This window comes from Haliotis asinina, chromosome 10 (assembly GCF_037392515.1).
Source record: "Haliotis asinina isolate JCU_RB_2024 chromosome 10, JCU_Hal_asi_v2, whole genome shotgun sequence".
Taxonomy (NCBI): domain Eukaryota; kingdom Metazoa; phylum Mollusca; class Gastropoda; order Lepetellida; family Haliotidae; genus Haliotis; species Haliotis asinina.
In genome coordinates, this window is record NC_090289.1 from 19,148,692 (window position 1) to 19,172,268 (window position 23,577).

Below are 23,577 nucleotides of genomic sequence, written 5' to 3' on the forward strand. Positions count from 1 at the left end.
GAATGGGAACACTCTTGGTGACTTCATCAGATTAAATAAGACTTAATTACATCAAAACGATGGACATTTTAGCTTTTTCCTGACTGACCCCCATGCTCTATTCAAAGTCCATATCTTGAAAACCATTTGACTGATTTTACTCAAATTTTGCATGCACCATGGTAAGTAGTGTATACAATGGGGACAGGGGATAAGGGACAACCAGTGCTTAAATTTTTAAGTTAAGGCCCTGGGAGGATCTGGTCCCATGCTCAAATTGTGTACACAACTCTCAGAGGTAGTTCCGTGGGCAGATCTTAGCATGCATTCTTAGCATGGGACTATGGACCAGTCATGTCAAGAGATCAGACATAGGAACACAGGCGTAAGGACAAGAGAGACCTACAAAGAAAGTTCACATTTGTTCCACTAGGCACTGAAGCAAGAGAGAGAAGTACAAATTGTGAGATAAATACATAATTCTTCATTAAACTTTCCGTCCATGTTCGATAAGTCCAAGAGAGTCTGTTCAAGTTCCAGTCTCAGCTGATTATCAAGATGATCCCAAAGAAGTTCAATGGGATTCATGTCTGCATTGTTGTGCAGGTATTCTCAAACAATTACAATTTTGTCCGTGAAAGGCCCAGGTTGTCGTGCTGCAAAATGACTCCTCCTTGCTCTTTGTGCCAGTTGTTCTCCTCACATATTGAAAAAAAAAAAATCATACTCTGCGATTTTTTCTGAACAGACTGAACCAAACAACATCTATAAAGATCACTCTGTTCCAGCCACATCACTGTCACTGATTACACCATTACAGTATGCATTGACAGTGTAGGTGGGTCAAGACCATTTCATGGAAGGGACAGTAGGCTCATGTACCAAGCTGTTCATCAGCTGGTATATCCTAGAGCTGTTGCTCCCGTTGATGCCAAAAGTCTCCTCCAGAGGTGGATCTGCCAGATGTAGCAATCTGCAGGTGTCCTGAGTCTTGCTCTTCTTGAACAACCTTGGGTGTTCTTGGCTTGGCCTGCTTGTTGATAGCATTTTAACAATTTGGCAATAATGGCCTGGCTGCAGTTGAGCGTCCTTGCCGACTGATGATGTGAAGCCCCCTTATTGGCCATACAAATTGCAGTGTGTTGTTGTGCTTGCATAAGTCTCGTCATATCTGTGGTGTTTTGGGGTTACTCCATGCTTACTCTGTCCAGCTTTGGTATTTATGCCACAACCATGCACAAGCATTTGGACCTTGTCCCGCAATTACGTTTATCATGTTACGAAACATGCACAATTTGAATGCAGTTTTTGGACTGCTGCGTTATTATCGGGACCATGTTATCTTGTGGCAAAGTTTTCTGCTTAGGTTCAAACCTGTAACAGTGTTTTTGGTTTTTATGCAATTACTTTAGAAGTGGACCCGTGAAGGTCCCTGGGTAGAGTAGGCCTTCAGCAACCCATGCTTGCCATAAAAGGCGACTGTGCTTGTCGTAAGAGGCGACTAATGGGATCGGGTGGTCAGGTTCACTGACTTAGTTGACACATGTCATCGGTTCCCAATTGTGCAGATTGGTCCTCATGTTCTTGATCACTGAATTGTCTGGTCCGGGACTCGATTGTTTACAGACCACCGCCGTATAGCTGGGATATTTCTGAGTGCGGCGTAAAACTAAACTCACTCACTCACTACTTTACAAGTGATAACTTTCTTTTTGCCAAGTATTTTGTATGCCAGTATATGATGATATTTGTTGCAGATATTTGTTGAAGTTTGGCGACGTGACTTTCTACCTTGGTTACAATGCTCTCAAAGATTTCTTCCCCACCATGGTGATGAGGCCTAACCCTCAATGTGATGATAACCACTGTAGGAGACAACAGCAGCTGTATCAGGTAGTTTGTTACAGGGATGACTTTTAGAAGTGATTCACTTCATCTCATGATTGTACATATTGTTTGGTGAGTATTTGGGAAAGTTGTTCACAAAGTTAATGTAAATTTACGTGAAGAAATTCAACAAAGATTGCTTAAAGAAGCCAGAGAAATTCAGGATGCTCCTTCTTCTTAATCTGAAACAAGTCATAAGGCAAAATTACTTCCTGGCAAGCACAGATTTAAGGGATGCCTATAAGGAATGTTCTAGGGTTTGGCATTTTCATGGACCCATGGCTATGAACACAGGTAATATGAGATGCACATGGTATCTAGACAAAGGTATCCAAGCTGATCAACAAGTTGCTATACTCAAACAGCAGCTGAAATTTTCTCTACATGTTGTTGAAACAACTGGGGTGGATTGTCAAACTCCAGATTTTCAAACAATGCACCATCCGGCGGATAAGGTTCTTAACCTCCCAGAACTTGATTTGAGTCGCAGAGAATCTTTGGTTAGGATACAGGAAGCCTTGCCACAGCTATGTACAAACAGACAAATTTTTGAGTTACCTTAACATAGGTCTTATGCATATTACCTCAAGCTTTGCTTAAAAGAGATCAGACAGTTGTTGATTTGCCATTCCCAGTGTATCGACGAATGTATCGGCACGGAAGTGACATGATCTCCACAGCCGCGGACCATTAAAAAATCACTTTTACTTCTAGCGTCCTTTAGTTTGGATGTGTTTTTGGCTCACTAGTGTTCTACCTACTGATATTTTCACAAGTAAAGTTGCTTCACAATTGGTAGGTATCATTTGTATACCTTTTGTAATGTGTAAGTGAAGAAAACTTACCTCGCTACCTTACTTCACTCAACTCGCTACCTTATGTTTTCTTACATTGATGTTGGTGATTCCCACGTCATTCTTCCCTGGTGTGGGTATGTTGTGGTCTTTTTTGTCCTATATGTCTCTTACACCATTATGTACCATTCTGTCGCCATATTTGTCTTTAGTGCTTGTTTTTTTTTTTATTTTTCCTTGCTCTTCTTGACACAGTGGGGGCAGCCATCTGAGCATACCCATTGTTTTTGCAGGGAAGTTTTCTCCATTTTCTGTGAAGGAGGCTTTTACTCTTGGTGTTACCATGAATTTTTATGTTCTTGTTTCTTTTGTATTACAGCTTTTCTGTGTATGACTAGTCAGTTTTGTACTGTCTGTAGGCTGCTTTACCCAGCGGAGAAGGAAGATGTCCTCCCCAGCATCGTCATTTGGATCGCCGCCTTTCTTGCCAGAGATTTCCGACCACTGTCTCCCTCAGTACCAGCTTGGGATCCTAACCGTGAGTCGTCTTCACCTGTTGGGCAGTTGCCAGAGCCCCAGTGTTCAAACGCCCGTGTGGACTTATCCCGCCCCGATGCTTTCAGTCATCTGGAAATTCAGAAGTTACTGTGGTTGTTATTGTTGCTGTCGCCAAGTTTTGCTTTGCCCAGCGCTGCTGTGACGCTGCTCATACCCTTTTTTGGGATGAGGGTTTAGAGTGCCAACATATGGAAGGGCGTGCACGGCATTAAGAAGCTGAATGTTGCTGGCATTCCAGGAGATCTCGCTCCAGCTCTCCCAAACGTTGCCGTTCTCAGACATAGCCACTCGAGGTCCATGTTCTGTTCTCACGGAATCATTGTAGAGAGAGAGAGGTGTTCTAGATCTTTCACATGTGCCACGATAGGTCCAGGTCAAGATCTCTTCAGTGTTCACCTTGCCATTGTCGCGCATGTTCCCCGGAGACTTCATACAGTGCTGTGAAAGATATGCAGCCGGCATCAATACCTCAATGCTCAACACCAGGTGCATCCACTCAGCGATTCGATACGTGTGCTGCTTAACGCTGAGGAGTGCTATTTCTCCCCTGATTGAAATGAGGACGTGTTTGGAGGATACGGATAATGGGGGTACTTGTCTCTGCGATATACAAATGGATTGCAAATAGATATCGGATTGTCCATTGCCTTCTGCTAACACTGATGATCCAAAACCTATTACGTTTTGTCCAGAACTACTAATACCTCCTCATCCTATGATGGCGGATGCTATTGCTTCGTTGGATGCATATTTTGCAAAGCTGTCTTTGAATCCAATATTCAAGTCAGAAGAACAAATACAAGGTTCAAAGCCTAGATTTTGCTGATAGTGGTGTGGCACATGACAAGTCCTTAAAACGTTTGTCAAGTTCGCCTAGTCATCTTGTTGGGTACAAGACTCAAAGATACTTGCCATCAATACTGAGCTGAAAAGAAAGCTATAGCCCATTTCAGTGTTAGTGTCAGCGACCTCAGCAGCTGCATGGGACCTAACAGAAAACAACTCGTCAAGGATTGACCAGCTGTCAACACTCTTCCAATGGCAAGGGAAGGTGCTCCATGATCTTTTAGCTCATCTATGTGCTGCGTTAGCCATCACGACATTGGCAGGAAGAGTTCAAGTGGCAGTTACTGAGAGCTCCTTTCACCTCCTGTTTTCTGTTCGATGAGAAGATCCCAGAAGTGTATCATCAGTATGGTGAACTCAGGAACACAGAGATATCGTTGTCAACTTTTGAGGCCATAGGTTCTGTCTTTCATGGCAAATCATCAACAAGGGGTAGAGCCAAGCGCCATGGAAGGAAGCCATTCATAGCACTTTTGGCAGAGGCCATGGTTGTGGCAGTACCGATGCTTATGGTCAGCATCTACAGCAGGACCAATCCTGGGAGTTGCTATGCAAACAGTTATGATTTTCCCCACCTGTCTCCTACAGCCAATGGGGTAGATCATCAATGTCAAGAAGTCACATCTAGTGCTGTCTCAGGAGCTGACATTTATAGGAGATCTGTTCCTGACCCACTCCAAACTCGTCTGGATTCCACAAGACTGGTGGTCGAAGATTTTCAAGTTCGCAAACCGAGGTCTGTCCCAGTCTCATAGGGCTTCTCACCTCAGCCCAGGACTTGATGCTCAGGGGTTTCTTTATGCTTTGGCTGCTACAACAAATCCCTCTACCCTACATCCAAGCAGACGATCTGCATGTCAGATTTCTTCTGCCACAGCATCTTCATCTTTATCTCTGGCAGTGAACTGTCGAGTTGAACGTCAGCGTCGGAGTCTCTTTGACAGACTAATCTATGACCTCGACCTCTTCTTTGATGTGTCTCTCCAGGGCTGGGGTGCTCATCTTGATTGTCCCACCACCACAGGGCTGTGGTCCAACACTGAACTAGGATGGCACATAAACAATTTGGAGTTACAGGCGGTTAATCTGGCTGTGCATCATTGTACACCCCTGCTGAGGAATTCTAGGCTTCTCATAGCATTGGACAGTTCCACAGTCGTGTGGATTGTTAGCAACCATGGGACACCAAGTTGAAACAGTTGTTAGACCAGATGTTTCTGTTTGCCAGCCTCCTTGACGATCATGGCAAATGATCGACATATTCTGGGATGCCGAGAAACATTCTTGCTGATGCACTGTAAAGACCGGGTGTAGCAGGCCATTTCTTCCACGGTCTAAACTTTTCCTGGGGAATGTCTGGCCTAGACCAAGCTTTCCATGGGGAAGTTTTATCCTGGGATATTTTTACCCCAGGGAAAGTTTGGGCTAGGCTGAAGTTTGCCCCCAAAGCTGAAGTTTCCCCCCTCTTTAACCTGGTATATTTTGTTCTGTTTTCTATGAAAAAGTGGGAGATGCTGGCCTAGCTAGGCTACTACTTCCCAACCCATGTTTTTATATCAAAAGGGGGAGGTTCGGGCTTGCCAAGGCTACTTCTTCCCCACCCTTTTTTTTATGTCAAAACGGGTTTTTTTTGGCCTAGCATATAATAGTAAGGCTACTTCTTTCTCTGCTGGAATGATAGATGATGCAGCATTTGATGTAGATATTGTGTTGGGTTGTTACGTTGATATTTATGTTTGCTTCCAACTGTTAAGTTGATGTTACTGATGTGGATGCCATATTTATATTCATGAGTGAAGGAATACAGTTTTGAATGGATATGAACATCCAAGTGAAAAAATTGGGCTTTTAATCAATGTTTCAAATATATAGTAGCCTCATAAAGAATTGTCAAAATATTATCCCAGTTTATAAGTACGAGTAGCAATGTCAAAGGTACATATAAACTTTAATGGAGGGATCATGAGACTATAGCATGTTGTGAGAATTTCAGCTGAAAAGTCAATCACAATGACATCATGAGTCCGCAAAACCGGTAACAGGGGTTAAATGACCATGTCACAAGCTCAATAACGGGTATGTCCACCATGGCTTGTGCGGGTGTGGAGATCACATCACTTCCGTGCCTACACATTCGTCGATACATGAGGTAGCCATCCTTGGGAATGGTGAATTAATGACTGTCTGATCTCTTTTATGCGAAGCTTGAGGTAATGTGCATAAGCATAAGATCTAATCTTAAATATTTAGATTTTAATCATTATCAACCAATGGCTAGTGCTGTTAGGCCTTCTCATGTCTGTCCAAGAACAGGTGTGGATCAACTGGTCTTCAAATTGCATGTGCCTCCATATCTAGTACAGTATCTGCAATGATGGACAAAACACTCACCTTTGGGAACAATCCAAATTTCCACCTACACCTGTACATAGACAAATGTGTACAGGGTTGGTTAGCACACCTCGACACCGAGGTAACATCAGGACTGAGGTCTCCAAAAGAAAAGCAATTTCATATCCATCATCTGGTGTCGAGGTGGTCATTTGAGCTGTCACTTGTTGGGCCCCTCGACTACCCAGTCAGTTTCTGATGACAAGAACAAACAACTCAGCAGTAGCCTTTACATCAAGTTACAAGGCACATTAAAGTATCAGCTGCATGACCTGAAAGACAGCCTAACCCAAGGATAAAGACGAGGTTTTCCTCTGGAACCAGAAACATACTGACAGACACCCTGTCCAGGTCATGCAAGACGTCACCGATGAAATAGAACCTTCATCTTGAAATATTTCAGCAAGGTTCACTGTTAGAGGACCTGTTTTCAACACTGTCCGTCAGTCAACTAAGCACCTTCATCTCTCCAGTACCGGATTAGATCCATTAACATGGAAAAACAATGTTCTGCTGATACCTTGGAATATCTGCTCCCTCAATCAGAAATACTACCATTAGTACTGCAAAAGATATGCCAGACCAGTTACCTGTTACTGCATTTGGTTATGGCTTACTGGTAGCCCTCACAGAGTTAGGAGGCAATCCAGCAAACTTTGAGCTTGAGATTGGTCAAAACTTCTCATACATCATAAGGAAGATTTAAAGAAAGAATAAACTCAAATTTGTGATACTCTTTTAACCATTACGTATGAAAGACTTGTGGTTAGTCTTAAGCAGAACACCAAACTCATTCTTAAAAAACTTGTGGTAATTCATACCAAGCGATTAAAAGTTGCCAAAAAGCCATCTGCTTCACTCTTTACGTGCCAATAAAACCACAGACAGGTTATGTAAGTCTCTCAACAGACATGCAGTGACGTCATATGAGGAACGATTTTCAGTTAGTTGAATAGAAAATGTGTAGGAAGCTCATCATTTTGCTGATTTCTTGATGCCATTTTTGAAAATCGTGAAGTCACGGGCTATAGGCCAGTAGAATTATTGAGATTATGGTCTGTTTTCATCAAGTTTGAAAATCAAAATGACTTTCTAATAGTAGTTAAATATGTATTTGAATCATGACCAGAAGGATTTTAGTTTCAGTTGAATTTGATGAAAAAGCACGGATGAAAAGCTCATAGTTTCATGCTGAAAATTCTATAGGTGTTGAATTTGGAAATATTCCAGAAGTGGTCAGGGGGGAACTACATGTTGGTTTTGTGTATTTCTAGGTTTTGGTTTTGTATTTTATGAATTAGAATTTCATTGTTTTCTTCTTGCATTTTGATATTTTTAGTTTTTGTTTTGGTATTTCCTCGTTATGTTGTCTTTTAAGTTTGCACTAGTTGGTTATGTGGAATTATGTGCGAACTAGAAACCAATTTTGATAAGATGTATGTTATTCAGTGGGTTTACACTTGGTTAGAGCATTAGGTTAGGCTTGTGTTTGTGTCCAGCAATTGCTGGAACACCATTCTGTGATGTTGGTAGTGTACTGTGACATAGTGGTTTTAAATCTGTTTTGGACATTGAACAGTATTTTCTGGAATTGTTTCCGAAAAAGTCCTGTTGAGGGTATGTTGTAAGTTTCGCTGTGCATCTCATAAATTGAAAGTCCAGTCAGATACATTCAAATGCTATGATAACCCCAATGCACTGTTATGTAGAAATTCCAGTCAGATGCATTCAAATGCTATGATAACCCCAATGCACTGTTATGTAGAAAGTCCAGTCAGATACATTCCAATGCTATGATAACTCAAATGCTCTGTTATGTAGAAAGTCCAGTCAGATACATTCCAATGCTATGATAACCCAAATGCTCTGTTATGTAGAAAGTCCAGTCAGATACATTCCAATGCTATGATAACCCCAATGCACTGTTATGTAGAAATTCCAGTCAGATACATTCAAATGCTATGATAACCCCAATGCACTGTTATGTAGAAAGTCCAGTCAGATACATTCCAATGCTATGATAACCCAAATGCTCTGTTATGTAGAAAGTCCAGTCAGATACATTCCAATGCTATGATAACCCAAATGCTCTGTTATGTAGAAAGTCCAGTCAGATACATTCAAATGCTATGATAACCCAAATGCTCTGTTATGTAGAAATTCCAGTCAGATGCATTCAAATGCTATGATAACCTCAATGCACTGTTATGTAGAAAGTCCAGTCAGATACATTCCAATGCTATGATAACCCAAATGCTCTGTTATGTAGAAAGTCCAGTCAGATACATTCCAATGCTTTGATAACCCAAATGCTCTGTTATGTAGAAAGTCCAGTCAGATACATTCAAATGCTCTGATAACCCAAATGCTCTGTTATGTAGAGATTCCAGTCAGATACATTCCAATGCTATGATAACCCCAATGCACTGTTATGTAGAAAGTCCAGTCAGATACATTCCAATGCTATGATAACCCCAATGCACTGTTATGTAGAAAGTCCAGTCAGATACATTCCAATGCTATGATAACCCAAATGCACTGTTATGTAGAAAGTCCAGTCAGATACATTCAAATGCTATGATAACCCAAATGCACTGTTATGTACAAAATGGCTCCTTGGTTGTGTTGAAGATGAATATCACTTTCTATTCATTTGTCCTTATTATAAAACAAGCAGAGAACTGTTTTTACATAAATATCATTGTAAGAATTCGTCTGCTTCCACCAAAATGTATCAATTATTAGCATCCACAGACACAAAACTTAAATCTCTGTCACTGTCTTTGAAAAGGAGCTTGCAAATTTGATATTGTTATAAGTGAATGATACACCGGTATGTGCATTTTATGCAATTGCTTATGTACTAGTAATATGAGTTACCTGAATATTATTATTGGAATCCGTTTACATAAAAAATCTATCAATTATTAACATCTATTGGCATAAAACTTGTTAAATCTCTGTCTTATTTGAAAAGAAACTTGCCACTTTAAACAATGTGACCCAATAATAATTTTTACTTAATCAGTAATACAATTTACAGAAAATACACTCATAACAAATGAATGATACACCGGTATGTGCATTGTAGGCAATTGTTTATATACTAGTTATATACATTACCTGAATATTATTATCAGAATCCATTCGCTTAAAAATGTATCAGTTATTAGGATCTACTGATACAAAACTTGTTAAATCTCTGTCATATTTGAAAAGACATTTGCCAGTTTGATATGGTTGTAAATGAATGACATACTGGTATGTTAGCTGTGTGCTATTGTTTATGTACTAGTATTATGGGTCATGTGGCCCCAAATGAAAATAAACTTGTCACTTGTCCTTTGTCACAGTTTAGTTTCTGTTTCGTTGTATGTAGATTTGTCTGCTTACATTTTTATTTTGTTTGGTCGGTTTGGAGATTGGTATATGGGTAATATTATTTCTGTCTAATATTATCCAAAAACGGAATCAAGGGCTTTTTTTCCCCTGCACCTGTTCAATGTTGACTCTTTTCACTAAGCCATTCAACAGTCTGGTGATCCAGTCTACGCTTGATAACCTGTTGTTGACTGAATAATTGCTCCAGAGAAGGGGCAGCTCACAATTATCATTGATTGCAATGTACACAGAGAGGCCATTGTCCAAGCATGCACCACAAAGCAGTTTATGACAAAGGAATGGTAAGGAATAAAGGACAGCCAGAGGTGCTGTTGGAAAACCACATAAAGAATTGACATAATTAATTGTTGCTTAAAGTGTGAATATGATCAGTGACAAAGAAGGCTGAGTGCATCATCGTCCCACAATGTTTTGTTTTCTCTTTTGTTTGGAATTTTTTCGATTGTTTTATTGTTTATTCATTTTTGTTGTTTTAGTGCATGTGTCTTTTAGTGAATTCCTACGGTAAGATGTTATTGTTAGGGCGTTGTAGGTGTAATGCATCGTGAGATCGATTTTGAAGAAATGTCTTTATGTCTTACTGACATAAAAGGGAAATAATAATGCAGACTGCATAACATGAATAGAAAATTATGTGGAAAATTTGCATTTAGACGCATGCATTCCACAAGGAAAGTAAATGTCACATACTAGAGTAAAAACCAAACCCCAGATTTAAAAGTTAATGCCATTTATTAACTAAATCTATCTTATTTACAAGAAACCATTTAGGTTCGCCTTCACACCTGCATTCTCACCTCATCAAAATACCCTCGTACACTTTCCCTGCACCCTCACGCATGCCCATCATACTTCACTCTTCAAATATACACACATACAGTCATACCAACACTCCCATCAACTCACAATATCACAACACTACAAATATCTTTAAAGAAATACAGCACAAATCATATACTTATATTATTCACACTAAAGATGGAATCGACAATAACCATTCATTGAAAGCACAAATCAGTCTATTATGGTTCACTGTTCCCATCACAATCGATGTTGTTGTTCTGTCACCATATGTAGGGGTTCAAACAGTTTATGATATCGGTGGTATATTAGGGGTCCTTCCCCTGCGTGTTACTCTTCACACACTTGGTTGGCATGTCACTTTGATCCCTAATGATCAAACGGTGCAGCCTTACTGGCGGGGCACGGCACGCTCCCCAGACACCCAGGTCAGTTCAGCTATACACAGGCGACATATCGATCTCTCACGATCGGCGAGACAGCCTTACGGGGTGTAACACCTACCCCGGACACTGAATACAAAAAGCACACTATGTACATGGTATCTTTACACATACACAACATATGGGTTTTACACATACAAAATGTGTTTACACGGCTGTTTTACAGTACATAATATACCACACTATCACTGTACTTTACACATAACTGTTGTCTGAACATCATTATTACCCCATCATACTAGCTTAGGAACATTCTAAATGCTTTCATTATAAATCACAATTCTTTCACATTCCAACCTTCAGCAATAATATGGCACATATTACATATTATAAGGTGAAAGCTAAACTTCAATACATATACAAACAATTCAATCACAAGATAACACAAAATCATAATACTCACACCAGCTGAATATATAGGGAAAACAGCCAACCTCACACACATACACTTTCCAACTGGCTGCCAACTCACAATCTTCAAATCAAACCTTATATACCCCCCAAGCTACATGATTGACCCCAAGCCTACTACCCAGCCACATACAATAGTCTTTCCTACTGCACACCTCAGATCCGAACAATAGCTCAACGCTTGCATCACTGCCCTCGCTCACAAGTCCTCACTCCTCACTTATCACCCTTCACATTTAAACACTCAACCTATACTGTATACATTATAATAATTGTGATCTTGACAATACCTCCCCCCTTAGATAACTGTTTAGGAAACAGTTATAACACTCACAAGATCACATGAACTATGTACAGTTGCCTGCCTCTACATCACAGAGTGTACATTTGTGAACATAATTCAAAAGGCATAAATCGCTTATGGTGGACATCGACTCAGCATGTCAGCACCAACATTCTCAGAACCTTTCACCGCACGTATCAGGAATCGGTATGGTTGCAAAGCTAAGGCCCACCTCATGACTCGCCCGTTCGTCAGCTTAGCTTTACTCATCCATACAAGAGGCTGATGATCAGTTTCTAAAACAAACTCCCTCCCATACAAATATCTCGTCAACTTTTGTACTGCCCACACTATTGCTAAACACTCTTTCTCAATAGTGGAGTAAGCTTTCTCTCTTTTCAGTAGCTTTCTACTCACAAACATTATGGGAAATTTCTCATTCTCATGCTCCTGCAACAATATTCCACCTATCCCTACATCAGAAGCATCTGTGCGTACTAAGAATGGTTTATGCAAATCTGGAAGCCGTAAAATTGGAAAAGTTGACAAATACTTCTTCAGTGACTGAAAAGCATTCTCTTGAGATTCGGTCCATTCAACTTTGTTTGACTTACCTTTTTTTGTCAAATCAGTGAGTGGTGCTGCAATTGCTGCAAAGTTAGGAATGAACTTCCTATAATAACCAGTAAGTCCTATCAGGGCTCTTACCTGTTTCTTCGTCTCTGGTCGGGCCAGATTCAGAATCTTGTCTAAATTGTGTGGCTTTGGAGCTAACTGACCTTCCCCAACAGTGTGACCTAGGAATTCCAAATGTGTATACCCTATCTTTACCTTGGAAGGGCGCGCTGTCAAATGATGCTGCCTAAGATGATCAAACACCATTCTGAGACTATGTTTGTGATTCTCCCAGTCCTCTGTTCCTTCTATGATGTCATCAATATAATTATCAACATTGGGAATATCTTTTAGGACTTTTCTCATCAACCGCGAAAAAACTGCTGGAGCATTCACAACCCCAAATGGCATAACCTTCCATTGATACAGCCCATCAGGGGTGATGAAAGCAGTGTACTTTTTGCTCCCTTCCTCCATGGGAATTTGCCAATAGGCTTTACTAATATCAATTTTGGTCAGATATTTGCACTTACTCAACTTGCTGAATACAGCCTCAGCCAATGGAATAGGTTCCGGATCAAATACTAATATCTGATTTAACTTTCTGAAATCTGTACAGAAACGGTAACTCTCGTCAGACTTTTTGATTAGTACTACTGGAGCAGCATAAGGAGACTCTGATGGTTCTATCACATCCATACTTAACATGGATTCTACTTCTCTAGCAACCACCTCCCGCATATGATGGGGCAAAGGATAGGGCTTGGACCTGATTGGTTCAGTAGAAGTTAACTTGATTTTGTATTCTATAGAGTCTGTCCTACCAGGTAAATCTGTGAGCACATCTTGATATTCAGCAACTAGCTCTCTCACATCTTGTTTCTGCTCTGGTGTCAAATCCGGAGAAATGTCCACGTCCAAATATGTTTCTTTAGCAGTAAGAGGAATTGTCATGACATCCAACTGTTCTGAACCTGAGCTAACCTCGTCCATTGGTTCTTGAACATCAACTAACCCTGCTCCTACGTACTGTAAGCTGGCAATACTTACATCACACATCATTGTATTCACAGCAATTTCCCTGTCAACGTACTTCTTTAATAAATTTGCATGGTAAGTTTTCAACTTATCCCCGACTCTCACTCGATAATTGCCAATACCAAACCGTTCCTCAATGATGTATGGGCCTTTCCACTGTAGCAATAATTTGTTCTGATTGGTTGGTAACAATACCAATACCTTGTCACCTGGAACCATCTTTCTATCTTTTGACCTGGCATTGTAATATTTCTGATACCTTCCAGAAGCTTTCTTAAGTTCTTGATGCGCTAAACGCATGGTATCTTCAATCCTGTTTTGGAGATCTACTACATATTCATAAGTAGTCCTGACCTCATTATTTGCAATGTCTTTAGTCCACAATTCACGTAAAATTTGTACTGGACCTCTAATTTTCCTGCCATACAATAGGTCAAAAGGAGCAAATCCTAAACTCTCTTGAGGTACCTCTCTATAAGCAAACAGAAGTGCAGGTATATACCTATCCCAATCTTGAGGACGCTCAGTACTTAGCCTTTTCAACATGGTTTTCAAAGTGCCATTGAATCGCTCAACTAGGCCATTACACAAGGGTTGATATGGTGTAGTGGTCAACTGTTTCAATGATAACAAGCGGCTAACTTCTTTCATCACCGCAGAGGTAAATTGGGAACCCATGTCTGTCAATATTTCCTTAGGGACGCCAACTCTACAAAATATCTCCAACAATGCTTCTGCCACATACTCGGTCTCAATCCTAGGCAATGCTACAGCTTCAGGATATCTAGTTGCATAATCTACAACTGTTAAAATATATCTATTGCCTCTATCTGTAACTGGGTATATTGGGCCAATCAGATCCACTGCTACTCTCTCAAAAGGAGTCTCAATCAATGGCATTGTACCTAACGGGATTTTGCTGATCTTCCCCTTGGGTGTAGTACGGTGACAAATATCACAGGATATGCAATAACGTCTAACATCCCCCTGTACACCAGGCCAGTAAAACTGTGAGGTCACTCTATCCAAAGTCTTCTTGCTACCCATATGACCACCCATCAGTGCCTCATGAGATACTCTCAGAACATCCCTTCTCAAACTTATAGGTACAACTGCTTGTACAACTGGTTTACTGTTATTGACTTTAGCAGAAACATGCCTTCTGTACAACAAGCCATGATCAATGAAGTAACCAGATGTACCTTGAGTAGTGTTTCTGACCTTGTTCTCTTCCGCCAATTTCCACATTTTCTTCAAACTCTCATCCTGCTTCTGCATTTCCATAAACTCATTTCTACTCAAAGAAACACCTACTGACTCCATGGTTTTCATGGGGATTTTACCTTCTTCTCTCACTCTTTTCTGACCTCTAGTTTCTACTGCTAAAACTGGTTCTGTGAGTTCTGGGAAGGGATTATCAGGGGCTCTAACTCCAGGAATATTACCCAAGATCAAATCACACAAAGGAGTCTCAAGACACGCTGCTTTAACAGTACCTCTGTAAAAGGGAGTGTCAATGGTAATCCAGGCTACTGGGATTACAACTGCTCTACTATCTGCCATGACACACGTCTGGGTATCTGAGGTAAAATGCTGTTTATCCACCAAAGCTTTCCTCACAATAACTCCACTACAACCAGTATCTCGTAACACTTGCACGGTGTGATCAAACACTTTACCTTGACAAATGGGCATTGTTCCACACATCCCACACATTGTGCCTGAAGTTACCTTCCCCACATTATTCTCTGAGATCTTATTCTCCTCCACATGTGCACCCCCTTGATCGTCATTTATGTAACCATCCTGTACCATCCCGACAGAGTCCTCTTGGCAAATACTAGCAACCTTCATACCTTTTGCGTGAGGTTTAGAACATCGAGACGCCATGTGACCTACCTCACCACAAGTAAAACATTTCCTCTGATTTATAGGAACAAATTTATTAGATTCTCTTTTGTCATCTGTGTTCTTAACTTTTCTACTGTCCTCATAACCTTTCTCCTTACTTCTATCTGGGTGAACATATTTGTTACTCTTGCTATACAAAGGATTCTGAAACTTGCTACATCCTGTGCCACGTGCTTCAACAAACTGTTCAGCAAGTTTAGCCATTTCCATGGCTGTCTTAGGCGTTCTTTCCCTCAGAAATATGCTCAAATCTCTCCCTGTACTATTAAGAATCTGTTCCCTCAGTAGGAGATCCTTTACTCCCTCAAAAGTCTTCTCCGTGCTACTTAACTCTATCCACCTGGTGAAATAATTCTCGATTCTTACCACAAACTGAGAAAATGTCTCACCTGTTTCTATCTTACCTGTCCTGAAACGTTGATGGAATCCATCCTCAGTCATATCATATCTCTTCAACAGAGCTGCCTTCACTTCTTCATATTTCTCAGCATCATTTTGATCTAACCTGGAGTAAACTTCTAACGCCTTACCTTTCAGAAGTGTACTCAGATAAGGTGCCCACTGAGACTCTGGCCACGCCTGCGTCCTAGCTATACGCTCAAATCTGTGCAAATAGGCATCAATGTTATCTTTCTGATCTTCAAAAGGAGGCATTTTAGGCATTTTAGGCTTACCTGAGAGAGAAGGAGTACCATTTTCTGGAACCTCACTCATACTATTTTCTTTCTTTATTTTCTCCAATTCTACTCTTTCCTTCATTTTTATTTGAGCTTTTTCTTTCTCTAACTCCACCTGTAGTCTTACTTTCTCTTTCTCTGCTTCTATTCTGGCCTTTTCTACCTCCATTCTCTCCCTTTCTTTCTCTCTCTCCAACTTAGCCTTCTCCAACTCCTGTTCAAACTTTTTAGCTTCCCGTGCATTCGCTCTCTCCTCTCTTTCTCTTTCTGCCTGCTCTTTCGCCAGCTGAATGTCAATCTGTTCTTTCACAAACAACTGTAAGTCCTTTCCCGTATAACCTAAACTTTCACCAAAATCAGCAATTTTCTGTAAGTCCATGGTAACAAACAAACCCACAGTCCCAAGTAAAAACAAAACTGTCACTAAAATCTGACTTCCCATGTACCCATCATTTACGTTTCCTGGCAAAAAAAAAAAATTACACTACTTCACAATTCACTGCCAAGTTAACGCAGGGGCTCGAACACCTTAGAGCCAACCGAGAGCCAACACATGGTTGAAAGCCGAGAAAGGCTGGATATATCTCAAGTCCACAGCATTATCACTTATGGTCCAAACAATTTTTACTCACGATGTGACGGAAGATTTTACATCCCACCGCTGCCACCAAAATGTCACATACTAGAGTAAAAACCAAACCCCAGATTTAAAAGTTAATGCCATTTATTAACTAAATCTATCTTATTTACAAGAAACCATTTAGGTTCGCCTTCACACCTGCATTCTCACCTCATCAAAATACCCTCGTACACTTTCCTTGCACCCTCACGCATGCCCATCATACTTCACTCTTCAAATATACACACATACAGTCATACCAACACTCCCATCAACAACACTACAAATATCTTTAAAGAAATACAGCACAAATCATATACTTATATTATTCACACTAAAGATGGAATCGACAATAACCATTCATTGAAAGCACAAATCAGTCTATTATGGTTCACTGTTCCCATCACAATCGATGTTGTTGTTCTGTCACCATATGTAGGGGTTCAAACAGTTTATGATATCGGTGGTATATTAGGGGTCCTTCCCCTGCGTGTTACTCTTCACACACTTGGTTGGCATGTCACTTTGATCCCTAATGATCAAACGGTGCAGCCTTACTGGCGGGGCACGGCACGCTCCCCAGACACCCAGGTCAGTTCAGCTATACACAGGCGACATATCGATCTCTCACGATCGGCGAGACAGCCTTACGGGGTGTAACACCTACCCCGGACACTGAATACAAAAAGCACACTATGTACATGGTATCTTTACACATACACAACATATGGGTTTTACACATACAAAATGTGTTTACACGGCTGTTTTACAGTACATAATATACCACACTATCACTGTACTTTACACATAACTGTTGTCTGAACATCATTATTACCCCATCATACTAGCTTAGGAACATTCTAAATGCTTTCATTATAAATCACAATTCTTTCACATTCCAACCTTCAGCAATAATATGGCACATATTACATATTATAAGGTGAAAGCTAAACTTCAATACATATACAAACAATTCAATCACAAGATAACACAAAATCATAATACTCACACCAGCTGAATATATAGGGAAAACAGCCAACCTCACACACATACACTTTCCAGCTGGCTGCCAACTCACAATCTTCAAATCAAACCTTATATACCCCCCAAGCTACATGATTGACCCCAAGCCTACTACCCAGCCACATACAATAGTCTTTCCTACTGCACACCTCAGATCCTAACAATAGCTCAACGCTTGCATCACTGCCCTCGCTCACAAGTCCTCACTCCTCACTTATCACCCTTCACATTTAAACACTCAACCTATACTGTATACATTATAATAATTGTGATCTTGACAGTAAGATGGTGATGAATCTAAATTTATTTTGCATTTCACTTAGAAATTAAGTCATGTGGACTCTGCGTAACCTTTCTTTTGTCACCTGGTGCACCACCTGCATGCACAGTTGGAAGCAGATGCATAGACTGATCAACAAAGACGGAATGGTTTTCACTTGATAATATTTCATCTTCATTATTTTGATAACAAATAAAAACATTTGGAAGTCAAATTATCTTCCACTGGTGAAAAATGTAAGAACAAACAAATAACAAAGTCACTGTTAGTCTATATGACTTGTCTCATAATCCTAACTAATTTATTGTCATATTTGTATGCATTTCATTAAAAGCACACGATCTCCTTATACATATAGTAAATTTTTAACATGACTGTAACACCTAGACAGTTTGCCAATGTGAATCTTAATTCACACACATGTCCTTCGAGTGTATGTTGTCCATCTCATTACACTTCACCTTGAAATAAAAGTTTCTGTTGAAAGCTACAACAAATGCATAAAAACAAAATGCAAATATTAAACTCAAAAAGGACCACACTGTTACCTTGTTCAAGGAATGGATCCATCAGTATCCACATAAAGGAACGATATGTCATTCATCTGTAGATAGTGAAGAACACTATTCCATGCTGTGTGTCTTTTAACAGTTTAATATGCGAAAAAGTGAGATATTGTTTAGGTTTTACGCCCAAGATAACACACCTGTCCGCCATTATGAACAAAAACAATTAAGTTAGCCAATAATGAGCAATTTTTATTGAAGGAAGGACATTGCTTTTTACATTGCAAGATGGGGTGTATTCAGTTTAGATTAGCAAATCTGCATATATAGACACTAAGGCTTGATAAATCTGCTGTCCAAGATAAAAGTAATACATCAATGAGCCTGTTACTGGTCAATCCTTTGATCAATGTTTGTTTTTCTAACTTGACTGATAATTTGTCTAGCTGCATTTTCCTGTGTGTGTTATATAACATGTAATCCATTTGCCACGTCTGACCTTAAAGGTCACATGCAACCAAAACATCAAACATAATTAAAACACAGTTATCACTTGTTCATGATAGATAAAATGCATTGGTTATTGTGAAAAAACAATTAAACAAAATTATAAGCGCATAGTCGCAGATCAAAAGTGCAATATTTTGTACATAGGTTTACCTCCCTTGAAATGAAGCAGCTGCGATATTGAACCTAGTCATAGCCGTTGGATGTGCACTCGTGTAACAACGCCTTGTCAAAGTGCAGGCGGTCAGTGACTGAAGTTGTGTATTGCATTTTGTCTTAAGCAGACAGACAGGCAGACACATAAGTGTTAATAAAACAGACTTTTGTTCTGTGAAAGAGGCTGCTTATCATAATCAACATGTTTTTCCTGGTTCCATATACAAGAGTTAAAACATTTCAGTTTTCAAGCTGAGCATTTTTTAAAGGTCACGTGCAACGAAAAACACAAACATGATTAAAACACAATTACCACTTATTCATGATATATAATATGCTGATTATGAAAACAAATCTAAATAAACAAAATCATAAGCCTACAGTAGCAAATCAAAAGTGTAATATTTCACACTAAGGTTTACATATGTGCATATTGTAAATGTCCTCAAAATGTTGCATTGATTGTTTAGGCATCATCTTGACAGCAGTTCTAGCATTATATTCAACAGACCAGCACAAACAACACTACTGTTACATTTTAGCTTTCACAGTCAGTAATAATTTTTTCCATCTCCTGGCAGCCATTATGCCAATGGCCATCTTACACACAACTGTGCGGTGATGTGTAACAGTCTCTACTTGTAGTAGGTGAAATTTTACAAAAAACCCATGTTGCTGTTCCCAGTGTCAAGGCCACGGAGTTGACACAAGATGATGGAAGCCGTCATTAAATAATTATAATCCAGTAAAAATAATGCACCTACTCATGTATAAACTCACTTGAGGTCGCGTCACAATTTTTTAATATAAATTTACACAAACCTTTCAACGACAAGAAATCCATGTCACAAGAACTTGAAAAGTCGTGTGTCACACGATTCTCACACGTGTGGTCAACGGGTTGCATGTGAGTGACGAACGCGACTCACATGGGTTATGTCACGCGTTGCATGTGTGTAAGTTTAATGAACTTTTTTTAGGCAGTAGTGTATGTCAAGGTGTCTTGTAGCAGTGGTATACTGTGCCCTGCGCGTCTGCAGGACAATTCCTTTGTAACATTCTTACTTTTCTTACTTTTTGCAGGAAAGACAAATTTTGACACCAAAGGAAGAGAAAAAAGAGGAGAAGGTTGAACAGATTGTACACGAGGATGACTGGGGTATGTTCAACTCTCATTAACTGTAGAAGGTCAACGAAAGGTCTGACATAATTTTGTGACTTTCTTGGTAACTGTAGAAGCTTATTATCAATCAATCAATCACTTTGTGTTTAATGTTAACTTCAGTCTGGCGCCAGTGTGGTTGACAGGGTAGGTGTGTGATAATTTAATAATTATTAAGTTTAATAATAGGTAATAAACCACCATACCCCAAAAAATGAAAATGGTGAGGTATTAACCTATGAACAATTTTGAAATAAGAACGTTTAAAAAAGTGAAAGGAAAGTAAGTAAAAAGCTGAAGTTATAAAGGGATGGAGAAGAAAAATGAGACATGATTTAATTTACTATGAGACAGAGTTGTAGCTAAACAATAGAATGAAAAGATGGGGGCTTACATGAGGGGGTGGGGTGTGGGTTAAAGTGAAAACTGCATAGCATAATGGGGCCTATGTTATTAGTGCAGTTAAGCTGCATAAAGCGAGTAAGGGGGCAAGGTCCGAAGCTGATGGTAAGGGGATATAGCGGAGCAGACTGATTTGGGTGACCTTGACCATGGCTGTCAGTGCTGGCGAAAGGTTTATTTACATTAGTGGGAGAGGTAGGCGAGCATGCCAAGTGCAAAGACAGGTTAAGTGAAGTTGAATCTCGGGTCTAAATGTATAGGCTATTGTTGACGTTTAACAGGGAAATGGATAAATGAGTTTTGAATGCCTGGCTTGAATGTAGAAGAGAGGTGATAGGGACAGCAGAAATTTGTTTGGGAGGTTCTAAATTCTTTGTAGTAGGTTGGAGTTTAGTAGGAAGACTCAGTAAGGGGTTTGAAGATATTGAGTTTGTGATGCCTGAAATACGTCTGTTCATGGCAGTGTCAGTATGTTTACTGTTTGAGTATGTAGGGATTTTTTCTTATAGGTGATTTTATGATAGAAGTGACCTATGTTGATTTGTTAGTGCTTATGCTGTGTTGAAAGATTGTTTGTATTAACTCATGAGCCCGTGAGCCACTTCACTGCTCAACACTAGGAACCCCGTGCAAATTGCCTGGCTCGCTGTGGCGAGACTAATTAGGGCTATTCACACCGGATATCCCTGGCAGGGTTCGGAGATTACAGGAAACTGTCTCTTCATACAAGCAAGTCCTGATTGTTTAATTGTATAATTGTGTTGTAAAGATACATGTTGAAAGAAAGCAGGTGCCAATGCATATCATATATGTAACGTTTTATTTCACTTTCTCTTGTAGACCTTTGGTGGCGTGTATATATGTATTTTCTTAACATATGTATGTATTCTTTTTATGTAAGACATGAGACATACTTAAGCAAATTGTCCCTCTCGTATCATTGTGTGAGGTTAAATTGTACAAAACATCTATTTCAATGGTAGTAAACAAGAATTTACGTACATGCTTAATAATCTTCTATATGAAAGAAGCGTTTTCGCTGTTATATTGCTAGTGTATACTGAATATTTTAAGGAAAGTACTAATAAGCTAGTATGTGACTTACATGGATAGATTCACAGTTTGTCACTTTGGTTCATCTAGATTTAATGCAGAAAATATATGTTATCATACGAACATACAGGTATGTATACATATTGTATAATACTGTTCCTTGCACATATATTAGACAAAGGGTCATGGGATGGGTCATCAAAGTTCCCGAATTGAGCATTTTGTATCTCAACTGTTCGATATAGTGGCTGATTTGTTATCTTTGACCAATCGTATCATGATACGATACTTTGACATAATCGTGAGGATGAATTAAATGTACACACAGGACTAACAAGCACTTTGGCGAGTTTATTTTTCCTAAAAGCACTCAAAAGCGCTACAATCTGATTATTATTACCCCGGATAACCCAGTCCAACCATTGAGTAGAGATAGTATTTATTTGCATGTACATTTTGCGCACACTACTAGTATATCAAACATAATGGCGTGCTGAGCATTGAAATATAATTTGCACATTGTTATGAATGAATATAATAATTAAGTAAGTGTGTAATAGAATTAAAAAAGGGACATGATACTGATTGGTTATAATGTATACACTTGCAGTTGAATCCCCCAAATATTAATGAAGATGGGCATGCCTATATTTACATTGAATGCAAACGAGGTTCACAAGATCGTTAATGGGCATGACTCCATACAACAGGTTGTCCAATGATATAAAAGTGCATTAGTTTGTTTTACACTTGTCACGTGACAAAACGTTAACTGGATATGTATTTTGCCAGAGGCTGTTGTTTCGAGGTTGAAAGAGGTGTTCAAATATCTCATTACTGTTGCATGATTGAATGATTATACTCATGTGTATCAATCTCATGTTATTGACGATGGATCTGATACACATGCTAATTACACTGGATCAGATAATTACAGAGATCAAATACAAACATTTCTTAAGTAATGCTTACGTAAATTGCATTGAATAATCACATTTCAAATGAGCATGAAACTTTCAACAGCTTGAAAAAAATGCTTCCGTTAGATTTGTATGGTTTATATGTAATATATGTATTATAAGTCGATGCAAGAATTATCACTTCATATTCGATTATGTATGTATGATTATTATCAACTTTAGAATTATGAAAAATCAATAGTCGCAATTGAGTTAGGTCTAAATTAGTAACTTGGTTTATTTCAAATCTATACGAACTTGGGTGTAATACAGTATTGCTATTTATGTGAACAATTCATAATATAAACTATTGCAACAAATGAATAAGTGATTTAATTTAGAAGAAGGTTTTGTAACCTTGTCACCGCACCAGTTTAGGTAAAGGGATACTGTACCACTTGTGAATCAACAGGACACGTAAGGACTCTTTGTTACGATTTAATTCCAACTCAAGCAGAACACGTGCTCGTCCACGCAACCAGGCCTCTCCCACCCGAGAGTTATCCAAGGGGAATAACTCTCTTGCCTCATTACACTGCCAAGCAAACCTGCATTGGCGTGACAGTCTTTTTCTTTTCCTCTTTGAGGCTTAAGTCGCATAAACTATAAACGTAATACAGCGCAAAATGATGTGGGTGCATGGCACATGACAAGCTTGTAACTATCATGATACGAATACAGAAAACATACATGAAAATTAATACACCACATATGGTCCTCAGACCATACCGAACAGTAGGCATGACTGCGCCCCTTGAAAGTCATGGGGAACAAAACAGAGAAATATAACATTCAAAAGTCCAGAACATAGTCATTAAAACGACATGGCCGTCTGTGTTCACGGGAGGGCCTTGTTCGTTGGCTGGGAAGTACC

General features: G+C 39.5%; 2 protein-coding genes across 2 annotated transcripts in view; one reads left to right on the plus strand and one right to left on the minus strand.

Moving 5' to 3' along the window:
* Window positions 1-23,577, plus strand: part of LOC137299184 (ubiquitin-like modifier-activating enzyme 5) — a 126,868-nt gene that overhangs the window by 75,858 nt on the left and 27,433 nt on the right. Inside the window, exons 9-10 of the mRNA XM_067831758.1 lie at window positions 1,737-1,872; window positions 20,211-20,286. Coding sequence (XP_067687859.1) covers window positions 1,737-1,872; window positions 20,211-20,286 — 212 coding nt within the window. The remainder of the gene's footprint in view (window positions 1-1,736; window positions 1,873-20,210; window positions 20,287-23,577) is intronic.
* On the minus strand, window positions 10,581-17,731 carry LOC137299054 (uncharacterized). Its single transcript, XM_067831539.1, has 3 exons — window positions 17,665-17,731; window positions 11,505-17,330; window positions 10,581-11,170 (listed from the first exon to the last, which is right to left on the minus strand). The coding sequence occupies exon 2, from the start codon at window positions 16,476-16,478 to the stop codon at window positions 11,931-11,933; it is 4,548 nt and encodes a 1,515-aa protein (XP_067687640.1). The 5' UTR covers window positions 16,479-17,330; window positions 17,665-17,731; the 3' UTR covers window positions 10,581-11,170; window positions 11,505-11,930.